This window comes from Euprymna scolopes, chromosome 6, assembly GCF_053919585.1.
Source record: "Euprymna scolopes isolate OS-2025 chromosome 6, ASM5391958v1, whole genome shotgun sequence".
Taxonomy (NCBI): domain Eukaryota; kingdom Metazoa; phylum Mollusca; class Cephalopoda; order Sepiida; family Sepiolidae; genus Euprymna; species Euprymna scolopes.
In genome coordinates this window covers 143,041,641-143,056,057 of record NC_136487.1, presented here as the reverse complement: position 1 = coordinate 143,056,057, position 14,417 = coordinate 143,041,641, and the positions used below count along the sequence as shown (strand labels likewise).

Genomic DNA, 14,417 nt, shown 5'->3' with positions numbered 1-14,417 from the left:
TTGATTTCTCGCCGGCAGGAGCCATTGGTTTATACTGGAATTTGAGTGGCACTAAGCCTCCCCAAAGTCCCAGTTCTCTTTGCGCTTGTCCAACCGAGGTCTGGCTGGCGCTCTCTTCTCGGTCTTTCAGTCCTTCTTGACCCTTCTCAGCTCTTTGGTGTCACTTTTTTTATTGGGAGGAGCGGTGGTGAAACTATGGGGAGGGATGCATGACGGGGGTGTAGAACTTGTAGATATGCTGCTTCGGTGTTCTTCATTCCCTGTAACGTTTATTCGTTATATTATCTTCTTGTATTATTCTCCGCATTCAAGGGGTTTCCTTAATATTTTAGTCGTTTTCATTATCGTTAGTCGTTGTATTTTTGCAGTTATTATTATTATTATTATTATTATTATTATTATTATTATTATTATCTCTACTATCATATAAAAGTCACTTTGTCTGTGTGTGAGTTCCTTCCACATAGATTTTGAAATGGTCGATTTTATCTTTTGCAGATGTCACGCAAAGCTACTTTATAAGTCTGGCAGTGTTCTTAGATATATTTTGTATGGAAATCCATCCAATAAGTATTGAAAATCGAAAAAAGCTGATCATGAAATAACTATTCTCTATTATAGATAAAAGAGGGGAATATTTTATGTTACACCTTCGAAGTAGTCACCTCCGGCTGCAATGCACTTGTTGTGCCGTTCCAGCAATTCCTGGGAGGCCCCATGAAAGTCTTCTTGTGTAAGCGTGTAAGTAACCCTCGTCACAACCTCTTTTATCTCCACAATTGCCTCATAAAGATAGCGTCTAAGGTTTTCCTTGAGTTTAGGGAATAAGCAAAAGTCATAGGGAGCAAGGTCTGGACTATAGGGAGGGTGAGTCATTGTTTTGATGCTCATCTTGGTCAAATAATCTGTGACAAGGATGGGGCACTCTTGGGACAAGCTTTGCACAAACTTTCCGCATCTTTACTTCCTCACAGAATAATTATTTGTACAGTTCTTGCACTAAAATCAAACTGTGCACTTATTGACTTTATAAAAACGCGACGATCCTTATCCATGAAATTCTTTATTTGGCCAATCAACTCTGGTGTTCTGACTTCCTTACTACTCCGACACCTCTTATCACCCCTCACAGACTCTCTGCCTTTATTGAATCCCCCCAATGTTACTCAGAAACTAATGCTTGATTCATGCAAGAATAAAATTTCAGCAAATCATTTCTTTTTAAAAAAACAGATTTACTGTAATCTGAAGAAATAGCTAAGTAGCAGAATATTCGATCGAATGATCTCGTGTTCAAACCCGGCTGTACGTCACCATTTTATTTTATTATTTTATTTTATTTTGTTTTGTTTTGTTACTGGGTTCAATTTACACTAAAAGAAAAGGTACCATTTAAAATTCGGCGCAAATCATTTCTTTGGTCGGATATTTTAAAACCAGAAATGACTTTTCCAGATCATTCATCGTCAAGCTCAAATATCAGCTGACGTGGTATTGTAAACAAATACAGAAGGAATTTGATGAACGAGATTATTATTATTTTTTTAAATTTTATTTATTTACTCTTTTTTTTTTTACGAATTAGTCCACTGGGCAAATTATTCCTTGTGATATACAATAATCAATAGAGGATTTATTCTATAATAATACACACGCAATCTGAATAAATTAAAATATCATGCGCAAGCATATTGTACAACCGGGCAACGCTAGGCTACCAGCTAGTATATATATATATATATATATATATAAAGAAAAATATAATTTTAATATTTAATTTACGTGCGTGCATTTGGTGTGATAAGGTACGTAAATTAGATATCGACGCTAGAAAAATGAAGACAAAATTGCTGACAGGCATTTGGAAATATTAAAACATACTTAAATAAAAAAAATATGGTGATTTGTTCAGTTAATTATAAACAATTAGAGCAGATTTTTTTTCAACCATAACTCAATTCCACAACTACTGCATATTTTTGCATGCATTTTACGTTATAAAATGATGTAAGAAAACAGCCTTGTAGAAACAAACGTCGATAAACACGCATTTAGTGTAAGAATACATAATGAGCGCTTACCTGGAATTTTACGAGTTCGTTTGACAACTGGTTTGAGCGGACGACACAACGCTCCGTAGACTGTCATGTTTAGGAATAGACCGCCAATCAAGAGAAACGTTCCTCTTACACCGTAGAATGAAATGCTTTTCTCTGTGAGGTAAGTCAGTAGAATATCACCACAACCTGCGCCACTGTTTGCTATTCCTAAGGCAAGTGCTCGCCTTTTATCAAAATAACATCCTAGCATCACGTTTGCAGCGAAAAAGTTCATTGCTACTGATATTCCTGGAAAAATAATAAAATACAACAAAGAGGAGTGAGAAATAGAATTCTAAATACAACACGTACCCTGTCTATTTCTTTATCCAATATGTGAATAAATAAAAAAAAAATTATATTATTCGAATATTTGCAAAAATTGATTATACGAAATGCCTTCAAAAGGTTTCCAGACATTTTGGAGCACTTTTATTGATAGTACACACATGGAGCTCTAATCCCTTTCGAAGTAATCTCCTCCGACTTCAATGCATTTGTTGTGCCGTTCTAGCACCTCCTGGAAAGCCCCATGGAAGTCCTCTTGTGTGAGGGTGTAAGTAACCCCCATCACAGCCTCTTTCATCTCCTCAATTGTCTCATAACGAGAGCCGTTAAGGTTTGCCTTGAGTTTAGGGAATAACTAAAAGTCACAGGGAGCAAGGTATGAACTATAGGGAGGGTGAGTCACTGTCTTGATGCCAATCTTGGTAAAATAGTCGCATCGTCGCACAAGTCTTCAGTTCCTCGCGAATAATTGTGGGTACAGTTCCCACAGTAAAATCAAACTGTGCACTTATTATCTCTCATCATCCCTCAAAGACTCCCTGACTTTATTGAATCCCTATGCTACTAAAAAACTAATTCCCGATTCATACAAGATGTTCCAAAGGATTCCATACGTTTCTGTGGCATTTTTCAAGTTTAAACAGAATTTTATTGCATATTTTTCTTCTAAAGTGTTATCACATCCAAATTGCATCTTTGAGATTCACCAGCTGTAACTATCAGGCTTTAATATTGTGTATTCCAATTCCTGCTGTAGCTGTTCATTTCAGTCTGAAGTTATAAAAATTGGTCAGTCATCCCATAAGATATATAGCAATAACATACTAAAATGTCAAGAGTTTATGATAATTTTAAATGCCTCTACAAAAAAAGTCTGGAAACTTGTTGAAGACATCTTGTACATCTTTTTACTCTGACGAAGTTTTTCGATAAATAAAGATAAACTTTAAATGAGTTACATGTATTGTAAGTCATTACAAGGTTTTCACCTTTTTGGTTTTCATGTAGTGTACTTAAAACCGTAGAAATCTAAAACAAATAACTTTTACCAAACACAAGAAAATTTACTTTTCTACCGCCGTGTATAATTTTAAAAAGTGAAAACCAGTTGTTCCAGTTATTATATTTGAATTTGTTATCATCACTTCCACTTAGCCAAACACAAGTAAATAAAATAACAATCATTTTCTTTTGGAAGTTATCGCTAATTTTAAGATTAAAAGATTATAAAAAGCTAATCATAATCCGACTAGCAGTTACCCACGGACTTGTGGTTAGTGGTAATGGAAGACTTTACTATTTTTAAACAGTATTCATGAAATTAGCGAACACCTAAAAAACATCGAAAAAAATATCGACCACTATATTTAATTAACTCACGTTCGGTCAAGTGAATGTAACAGAATTAATTTGGAAATAATGAAAGTTACAAAAAGTTTCAGAAATTTTAACTATAATCTTGGATAGGGCCCCCAAAAGAGTTTTCAATCTAATATATCCCACCTTGTCAACTAAGCTCCAACTTCTGTCCCATTGCCACAATGCTGCATATCTGTGGTTATTTTACAAATATTTTAATGGAATGTGCTCTGATGAACTCGTTGCACTTGTGCCCCCTCGACGTACATATCCCCGACAACCCCGCTTAGCAATAAAACCTCACCCTTCATTGTTGAGGTCTCTAAATGCCAGAAAGCTTTTTACTCTAATAGTTTTCTTCCTCTCGAACAGCTAGACTTTGGAATTCCCTTCCTGTCACCTGCTTCCCTTACTGAACTGATATGCAAAAGTTTAAAATCACGGAAACCAACATTGTGTTAATCTTTCCTAGACCTGGTCCTAAATAGCAGCTCCTTACCTCCAAGTGGCGATATGCCTTGTTATGGGTGAACGCGAGTAAAAAAAAAAAACAAAAACAAATGTAGGTCGATAGAAATTTCAGTTTTAATGCGTTTGGTAACTGCTATTCGTTGTATATTTCGTTCTTTCTATAATTCTGCTAAATTAACCATACTATATGATTGGTAATTGTCGATTGGTTTCTTAACATTTTGAGGGATTTTCTTCCAAAATTATACGTACACAAAAACTAATTGAGGACTCTTCAATGCAAATACTGTTTATATAAACATTAATGATTCACTTACTTGTGATTTCTTGTTGATACCCAAATGATTAGACGCGCCGACTCTCGACTAATCATATTGAGGAACTGTGATAGAGCGAAAAAGCCTAGCCGTTATTAAGTTTATACACCTGCATTACTTCATCTATATATTACTTGCATCTTCTCTCTACTTCTGTCACATAATTAACACATGTTCTCTCTCTCTCTCTCTCTCTCCCTCTCTCTCTATCCAGCTAGTTATCTCTATCTATCTATTTCTCGATTTATCTATATGCCTGTCTTTCTAACTACCTACTCCTCTTGCTATCTCACTCTAACATGTCTTTGTGCTTGTGTATGTTTGATTAAAATAAATCTCCATCCTTTGAATTATTCGGAATACTGTTCTTATCTTGACTCTTCTTTTCACAACGTTTTGCCCGGAATTTCAAACAGAATGCATTATTTTAAGTTACCCGTGTGGAATGTTCTTGTTACGTCAACAATGACAGGGTAAACTTCTTAAGTAGTACGCAACTTTATTTCTTTTTATCCTACACACTGAGGATTAAACCATTCAACGTCTAGAAGAACGTAGTTTAGGACTGAATTTTACTTAGTACTTAATCCGTTACGCCATGGGTTCATGCAGATTCCTAAGTTCAACAGAAAGATTCACCTGAAGAAGGTTGAAGGTTACATCGGCCAAAATATTGTGAGAATAATACACAACATTAGAACAGTAGTCTGAATAATCCAATATTATAGATTAATAATCCTTATCTAAAAAAATAACTGAAAAAAAAAAATAAATCATGACATTATATATTATAATTTTTTAAGTGGAATCCTTTGAGATGACTAATTTTATCATTTATTTGTTTGCGGACTGATATTTGTTTGCGGACTGATATTTGTTTGCGGACTGATATTTGTTTGCGGACTGTTATCCTTATTATTTTTTTTATTGACGTTTCACCCAAAACAAGGCACAATGCCACTTATTCGTGAGGGGCTACTATTTAAGATCAGATTTACAAGGATACTATTTATGGAGTTGGGCAGCGAGATGTCTGTTCACATTACACTTGAATTTCTGCATGTCAATACAGTCAGGGAAGCAGGAGTCCGAGAGAGAATTCCAAAGTGCAGCAGTCTGAGGAAAAAAGCTATTCGAGTAGAAAGCTTTACAGCATCTAGGGATCTCTACAGTGTAGGGGTGGGATTTTGCTGGTTGTTGGGTTTGTCGAGGGTTTTGTCATCGAGTCGAGGGGGTACTAGTACTCGAAGTTCGTCAGAGCACTTGCCATCGAAATACTTGTAAAACGGGCACAATGATGCACGTTTTGGAGCTTAGTTGATAGTTCAGGACCTAATAGGTTGGCGATTCATTTTTTTAACCCTGTCTAGGAGAGAGAGATTAGTGGCAGATACACCAGCCCAGATGTTGCAACAATACACCATGCATGAGCGAACCGTTCCCTAGCAGAGATACAGGATACTCTCAGTTGTGAATAGCCTTTTAGCACGGTAGAGAGAGCCCAGCTTCCTCGCAGCAGCCTTCATAGATGTTGTTGTTTCACCATTAAGATGAGGATAACAGTCCGCAAATAAATAAATAAATATAAAAATTACTCATCTCACAGGATTCCAACAAAAAAAAAATGTATAATACCATTCGGTACGGACCCGACGATGGAAGACCAGATACGTATGAAAACTTGAATTCGTAAGACCAAAAAATCCAACCTAAATCGCCCTTCGGAACGCGTGGCGCAGTGGAAAGAGGCGTGAATCTCTACGATTCCAGGTGAGAATTGAAACATCAACCCCACCTTGATTTATAAGACCAAAAAATCCAACATTGATCGCTTTTCGGGGCGCGTGGCGCGGTTTATGTAAACGCTGAATCTCTAGAGTTCCAGTTGAGCATTAAAAATAGCCGTTTCTATCTTACGCAAAACAGGCCAGAGGAGTAGTTAGCCAAAACGTGATGAGAAAACAACTATGGCAGTAATTACTGAGGATACAGTTAAGACTCGGCATTCCTATCCCGTCACGGTTTACCACCTGAAGAAGGCCAGAGGAATAGTTGGTCGAAACATGGTGAAACAACAACTGTGAAGATGAGGATAACAATCCGCAAATAATGTAAATAAAAATAAACCTTGTTGAAACCAAATATTGGATTCTACGTAGTTTTGTGTCAACAGATCATTAGCGACGTTTATTCGCAACGACAGCAATACGCGTGTGTAACGTTTTTTTACACGTTAGTTTGTTCATCGTATAAAAGAGTTTAAAGCGACTCGAACAAACTAATGTAAACTACTCGTATGTAGTTAGCAACAGAACATAACTAAAACTTTCTTGAAATACTTCATACCTGCCAATATCCCATAAGTTGCAATCAACGTTTCCACATTGGGGGCAAATGCACTGGCGACGGCCGACGCTGCGGCAATTATTCCCCCGGCCATCATCACCTGTCGATGGGTTGCTTTACGAAAAACCAGTAGCAAAACAAACGGACCTGCAAAATATATACAATCAAATAATAATAAAATCAATATTATACAATAGAATATTTTAAAAAAAATATGATGGAGAGAATACTTTGATCTCAGTAAGGTTTATTGATTCCACTTCTGAAGAATTTCCTGCGTCCAATTTAGGTTTGTCTATTAAAAAAAAGAATAGTTTTTATTTTTTTTAATGTATTCAAGAATGTATTCTGCAATTGTATGAAAAAATACAGTTATAGTATGAGCATATCTGGTTAGAAAACATTGAAAATAAACTTTTAAAAATTATTCTTATATTAGCAGGCCACCCGGCGTTGCCTGGGCGTAAAATACGCATAAATATTATAAGAAGTGTGGAGTAGTTTGCTTGAAGCATTGTTTAACGGATAAAATGTTTTTTTAAAGGCTTGAAATACAGGGATGTACAGTCGTTAAGAGCAGACAAATAAATAAATAAATAAATAATTCAATTTTTTTTTATTTATGTACCTGAATGGTTTTTTTTTCTTTCGTTTTTAACTGTGGATGGTATTTATTTCATAGTTCCTTTTGAGTGTATGAATGGATATGGTTCTCGACTGACGATGAATTATACACTTGAAAGAACCTATGGAATAAATACCACCAGCAGTTGAACAAAAAACAAGTAGAAAACAAAAACAAAAAACAAAAAAAAAACAAAACATTCAGGTAAATAAATAAAATTATTGAATTATTTATTTATTTATTTATTTATTTGCTTATAACAACTGTACATTCCTGCATCGTAAGTCTTCAAAAACACCGCATAAATATTATATTTAAATTAATACAGAAACTAAGAGATATGCATGCGAAGATAATTATATTTTATAAACAGTTCACATTATGTACGTAAAAAAAAAAAAATGCTCGAGCTAAGATCGAAACCAAAACCTTAGGACAGGGAGTCAAGTACGCTAACCACCAGACCAGCATGACACGATATTTGCAAATTGTTTTCAAAAGCTGTCATGTTTCACGGCCGCCAATGCGCATTCGTGATGATAGTTAAAATTCCGAAAATTTGACCTTTTAGCAGCCCATTTCTCCAGATGAAAACCAATTAAAAAGTTTTCCACATGTGTGAAAACCCTATGTACCAAATTGCAAGTCTGTAGATTAAATATTCGTTGAGTATATAGGTTGAGAAGTGTCCTCACGCACATTTTCACTTTTATAGATATATAGATTATTTATGGAAAATACATTAGTAGGTAAAATCTATTCTTTATTTCTCTCTCTCACATATTCTTTTTCTCACCCTCTCTGTTTCTCTCTGTCTCTCTGTCTCTCTCTCTGTCTCTCTCTCCCTATATATATATATATATATATATATATATATATATATATATAAAGCTGAATGTGTGTGTGTGTCTGGTCACGAATAGGCTCCTATATGGTTGACTATTTTAAAAAAACTGATTACATATAATGATAGAAGATGTATCGAGACACAGAAATAAGTATGTTTGATCTGGCAGAATGGTGGTTCATTAAAATTGTGGGATCTGCGTTTGCGCCTGGTCCACGAAGTATGGAAATAAAAAATTTAAAAATTAAAAAAAGAACGTTTACAAGTGTTTTTGATATAGATGTACATAAGGATACTTTGATAAGTATGTTTTAACTTAAATAGGGATGGTATGATAAAATTGTGGGGTCTGCGTTCGCGCCTGGCCTCCATAGAATGCAAATAGACTTTTCAGATCTATCTACGTAAGTATACTTTGATAATTATGTTTCAGTTTGAAGAAATATGGTATAATAAAATTATGGGGTGTTCGTTCGTACCTGACCTACATAGAATAGAAATATGTCACAAAGTTTAACAAGGTTTTTTAATATAGATCCACAGAATATTGTGATAAGTGTTTCAGTGTGAACAGGTATCGTATAATAAATTATGGGGTTTATCTATTATATTTTTACTTTCATCAGATTTTGCTTTAGTTTTGATACCTCCAACTTCGCAGCTATCTCTTTGTAACCCTTCCTTTTCATAACCTATCATACTTTCATAAATCAGAGTCCATTTTCTGTAGGCTGTTTTTGAACCCAGTCAACGACGGGTACTTTTGCTAGTATATATATATATATATATATATATATATATATATATATATATATATATATATTGAGTAAGATGATTGATAATTTGTGATTAAAATTATAAATTAAAAATCGGTTTCACAAGGAAGGACAAACAAAATCAATAAATTGTACGATCGTTTCGGAAATGATGTTTTTATTGAGATAGATAATAATCTTTTATCATTTATTTTTTTGAGCAAGTCTCCTTATCAGCAAAAAATATTGGGTGTTTTTTTTTTAAAGACACAAAATAAAACTAGCATTTTTTTAAAGTAAGGCAGATGTATCTGAAAAATATTTCAAATAAAAAGGAAAATAGTTACTTTTTTATGTTGATAAACAAAGTAAGATAAAATGAAAATTACATTAAAAATAAAATAAAATCGGATGGAAAGATAAGGTTAAGATGGGATATTTTAAATATTTCTAATAAAAATATATATACCTTTTAATGGTTCGCCTTTTAAAGCTCGTAAGTATCATCGTCAGTGCATTCATTGGGATGTTAAATGTAGTTTATGAATGCTTGAAAAAGTTGATATATACAAACTTCCAAAGGAAACGCCAATACAATAATATTACCAGTTTAAAATCGTTAGTAACGCTATATTTGAATTCAACTTAAATATTTCAATTACAAAGGGAGATAATTATAGTCAAATAAAAAAATAAAGAATTTTACTGTTCAAAAGAAGATAACCACTAATTAGTTATAAGTTAATTTTTATATCATGGTTTAAAGATATTAATATTAATAAAATCAATAATAGTAATAAATGAATCTTAATGGTAGTAATTGAATAAATATATTATTTTTAATAATAATTATAATATTTATAGAACTTATATTAATAAACATAGTAACATATAAATTCAAAGTGAAATAGATAATAAAATAAATAGAAAATAATTGTAAAATATCAGATAAGATAATAAAAAAATAATACTGATAAAATTATAATAATAATAATTATTAATTTATAAATTATTAATTTTAAGATAGATTAGTAATAAGAAAATTTTATGATTTACGGTGGCTTAAATTTGTCGAACCTAAACCAACGTTCATGAATGCATCCCCCCCCCCCAAATTCGTCTTTTAAGTCTAAGAGAATGGTTTTGTTTTTATTATATTTTAAAATCTTAAGCGCTTCATATCTACAAAGTGCACAAAATCTGTCCCCCGGCGTATATACTTTATAAGCTCCCATTATTTCCCATTTTAAATTGAAGGAAATATTTCTATCATTAAGTCGCCAAATACGTTTAGATAAAGAAGTCTGGTTTTTCAAGGAATGATTTTTAAAGGAGTGCTTATGCGTTGAAATCCTATGTTTAATAAATCCAGATGTGGAACCGAAGTAAATTACATTTTGTTCAATATATTTGTTGTCAGCTAGATTAGGAATGGTATTGGTATGTCATAGGTTTGTCAAAAAGTATCTTCGCTTCGGCGATAATCATTTAATAATAAAAACACGCATTAATCTATATATCTATAAAAGTGAAATTGTCTCTGTGTGTGTGTCTGTACATTCCCCTACCAAACTACTCCGCCAATTTTCGGTCTACAGACTCGAGATTTGACATAAGAGGTATTGAGATTTGGAAAAATCTTTTTAATCGGTTTTCGACGAGAAATTTGGCTATGAAGGAGCCAAAGTTCAACGATTTGAGCTTTGAAAACTCTACCAAACTCTTCCGCCAATTTTCGGTCTAAACACTTGAAATTTCAGATGTAGGTTACTTGGACATGGATCAAACTTTTTAATTCGATTTGAGTCCAAAAACAGTAAATGTTAAGGGGTCAAAATTTGGGTCAAAGTTTAAAAAAATATGACCTTTGCAATCTCTAGCAAATTATTCATTTGGAATTTTACATAAAGTGTATTCAAACATGGGGCAAGCTTTTCAATCGGTTTTTGACCGCAAATTTGGCTGCCAAGAGATGAAAGATCAAAAGATTTGACCTTTGTGGTCTCTAGCAAACTATTCAGCCAATTTTGAATTTTTACATGAAGGGTATTCAGACATGCGGCATGCTTTTTAATCAGTTTTTGGGCGAGAATTTGGCTGCCAAGAGGTCCAAGTTGAAAGAGCTGACCTTTGCAAACTCTACCAAACTCCTCTGCCAATTTGGGTCTAAAGACTTGAAATTTTAGATGTGGTTTACCTGGGCACGAGTCAAACTTTTTAATATATATATATATATATATATATATATATATATATATATATATATATATATATATATATATATACATGTGCACAAAAAGTTATCAACAGTACATAGGGCCCGAGCAAGCCGGGCTGAACTGTTAGTTAAAAAGAAAATAAAAAGGAAGAAACGTAAACAAAAAAGATGTGATAAAACGGCAAATCAAAATCACGAGAAACTCACTTTAAAGATGATAATTAGTAAAAAAAATCCTCGAAAAAAAAAAGATAAAACATCTTACACAGCATTTGAAGACTTTCACGTCCCCATCTTATATTTAGCAGACAGGACTAGGATAAAAAATAATTCAAATCTCAAAATCGAATAAACCTCAAATTAAACTATTTCTAAAATGTTCTAAGCTTTAATGTTAAAAAATAATTATTTTAAAATGCTAGTTATTGTTGAATAGCTAGGTACGAAAATATCATTTATTTGAAAGTTTACTTAATAGACCTTGTGTTATCTATATATCGGTTTTCCCTGTAACTACAATTCAACTAATCTTAATACTAGACAAATATGTAATCTATAACAGACAGTATTACTTCTACCAAACCTAAACTTAAGATTGTAGATAATTAGTTTTTAGAAATGTCATGAATTTGTATTACATTACTGTTATATATGTTATAACTCATTGATCTTGGCATTCGGGACAAGATCAAAGTGTAGTATCTGTTCCGGCAGATACTGCAAGCTATGACTAGCTATGACTAGCAAAGACCAGATGTGGGGGCAACCCCACATGCCTGACCATTAACCAGCTCCCATTTCCCACCTCTCGGGAGCTGGTCCCCTTTTTCCCTTCCCCCTCCCTTCACTCCTCACATTAAAAAACGGCCTTGTGCCTAATTTGCTCGGTGGGGGAGCAAATAAATACCATCTGTTCCGGCAGATACTACACTTAAGATAATTTGTACCAGTCAATGGAGAGGAAACCCTCTATACTGGGACAATTATTATTTTTGGTAACCAGAGTGCCCCCTTTTTGCCTACTTTAAGGGGAGCTGGTTTTTACCTCACATTAAAAACGGCCTTGTGCCTAATTTGCTCAGTGGGGGAGCAAATAAATACCATCTGTTCTTCAGATGCTGCACTTCTATTTCTTGTTCTCTTTCGATGGAGGAGAAATCCTTCACGACTGAGACAATTTTTATTTTTGTACCTTTTCTCCACGTTAAAAAAACGACCCTGGTGTCTAACTCTTTCCCGTGGGGAGGCATAGTAAATAGGTACATTACTGTTATATAACTCACAATAAATCATTTGTTCTCCCTAGCCTAAAGAAAACCCAACATCCATGGTATACGATTCTCTAGACCAAAAAAGTGTGGTCATCCCCTTTAATATTTCTTTAATTATTATAAATAAAAACCAACTATTACTTTACGCCCATAATGCCCAATTCTATTTTACTACGTCTATAAAGCTATTCCCCGCAGAATAATACTATAACATTATATTACAGTCTAAAAAGAGAACGTCCACGTTTCAACAAAAAAAAATATGATTATAAGTCACCACAAATGTCTCAGTTTAAGTTGTATTAAATCAATCTAGCAAAAGTTATGTCTGTTATGTATTTTTTCATGAGTGATATCTTAAAAGTAGGTTATTTGTCTTTTTTGTCTGCTGTATTTTCTTAGTTTTCCTTTTCCCCTATTTCCTTTTTTTGTTTTGTTTTAGTGCAGTATGCCTGTTTTTATTAAACGATTTCAAGGCCAGTCTACAAAGCCAAAAAACAAAAACAAAAAACGAAACAAAACAAAAAACAAAAAAACAATAGCTTTTGTTACGAAAAATAAACAGCAACACATAGACATTCGCCGAAATAAAAAATATAAAAACATCAAATAAATTACGATCATTGACTGATTATTTATTTTCCTTATCAAACCTTTCTCTGTCTCTATCGCTCCCTTTCTCTCTCTCTCTCTCTCTCTCTCTCTCTCTCTCTCTCTCTCTATTTCTTTCCCTCTCTGTGTGACTGTCTCTCTTTCTCTTTCTCTCTCTTTCTCTTTCTCTCTCATGGTCCTGGATATGACTTTAAACTATATCCAATGGTGAGGTCCCAGCTTGCGGGCTTTGGGGAGTATGAAGCTCTCCTTTAATTGCCATTGCTCCTAGGTCCACTCTGACCCAGAGTGGTAGTACCTGTTAGGGTCTCAACTATGGGTTAAATAGAAATCGACTTGATAAAAAAAAAACAATATATTCTATTAAAAAGAAACTTTCTCCCAAATCGCTGGATTCGGCATTAAATAACACGAAAAGAATTGATATGCCATAAAACAAAACAACCACCTCTCTCTCTCTCTCTCTCTCTCTCTCTCTCTCTCTCTCTCTATATATATATATATATATATATATATATATATATATATATATATATATAGATATATATATACTAGCTGTACTCTACCACGCGTTGCTGTGGCTCAATTTGATGTAATGAAAAATTCTAATAAAAAGAGAAAATGCATGTTTCTTATATTGTTAGTACAGCAATTCACTCCAAAAGTGTAAAAAAAAAAAAAAATAATAAAAATTGGAAAAGAAACAGTACTCTTGCAGAATCTGACCAGGATCCTTAGGAGTTTCCATCAATCATGGCTTGGGATCGACCAGCAATCAATGGATTAAGCCGAACGTTGCTAAAATGTTGGAATAGTTAATCGATTTTTTTATGTGTTTTTTTTTGTAATAAAAAATCTTACTTTTCAATTAATATTTAAGTGAGGGGGGTACTATACACTGATTCGAAAAGTTGTCCAAAACAAATAAATATACGCAAATAAATGAAAGCAAAGGTAAGGTAAGTTACATTTCTACATAACTGGATAATTTGTTTGTTTTTATTTAATGTAAAAGGTTTAATCAGCTCGGAAAAGCACAGTGTTTACCAATGTATTTGAAAAAGACAAACCGTCGTGGACTCTGTTGAATATGATAAGTTTGGGAAAATAAGTAAAAAAAAAACCCCAAAAAAACTATACATATAACAGTGTAAAAACCCCACCAAATATGTGAGTGCGACATAGGCTAACATATTTGGTGGATTTCTG

The 14,417-nt window shown here is 33.5% G+C and overlaps 1 protein-coding gene across 2 annotated transcripts in view; it reads right to left on the bottom strand.

Moving 5' to 3' along the window:
• The window catches only part of LOC145278335 (monocarboxylate transporter 9-like), a 93,295-nt gene that overhangs the window by 25,629 nt on the left and 53,249 nt on the right, over positions 1-14,417 (bottom strand). For both annotated transcript variants that reach the window (XM_080130627.1, XM_080130626.1), the window contains exons 3-4: positions 6,881-7,027; positions 2,082-2,348 (exon numbers count right to left, since the gene is read on the bottom strand). In XM_080130627.1, coding sequence (XP_079986753.1) covers positions 2,082-2,348; positions 6,881-7,027 — 414 coding nt within the window. The remainder of the gene's footprint in view (positions 1-2,081; positions 2,349-6,880; positions 7,028-14,417) is intronic.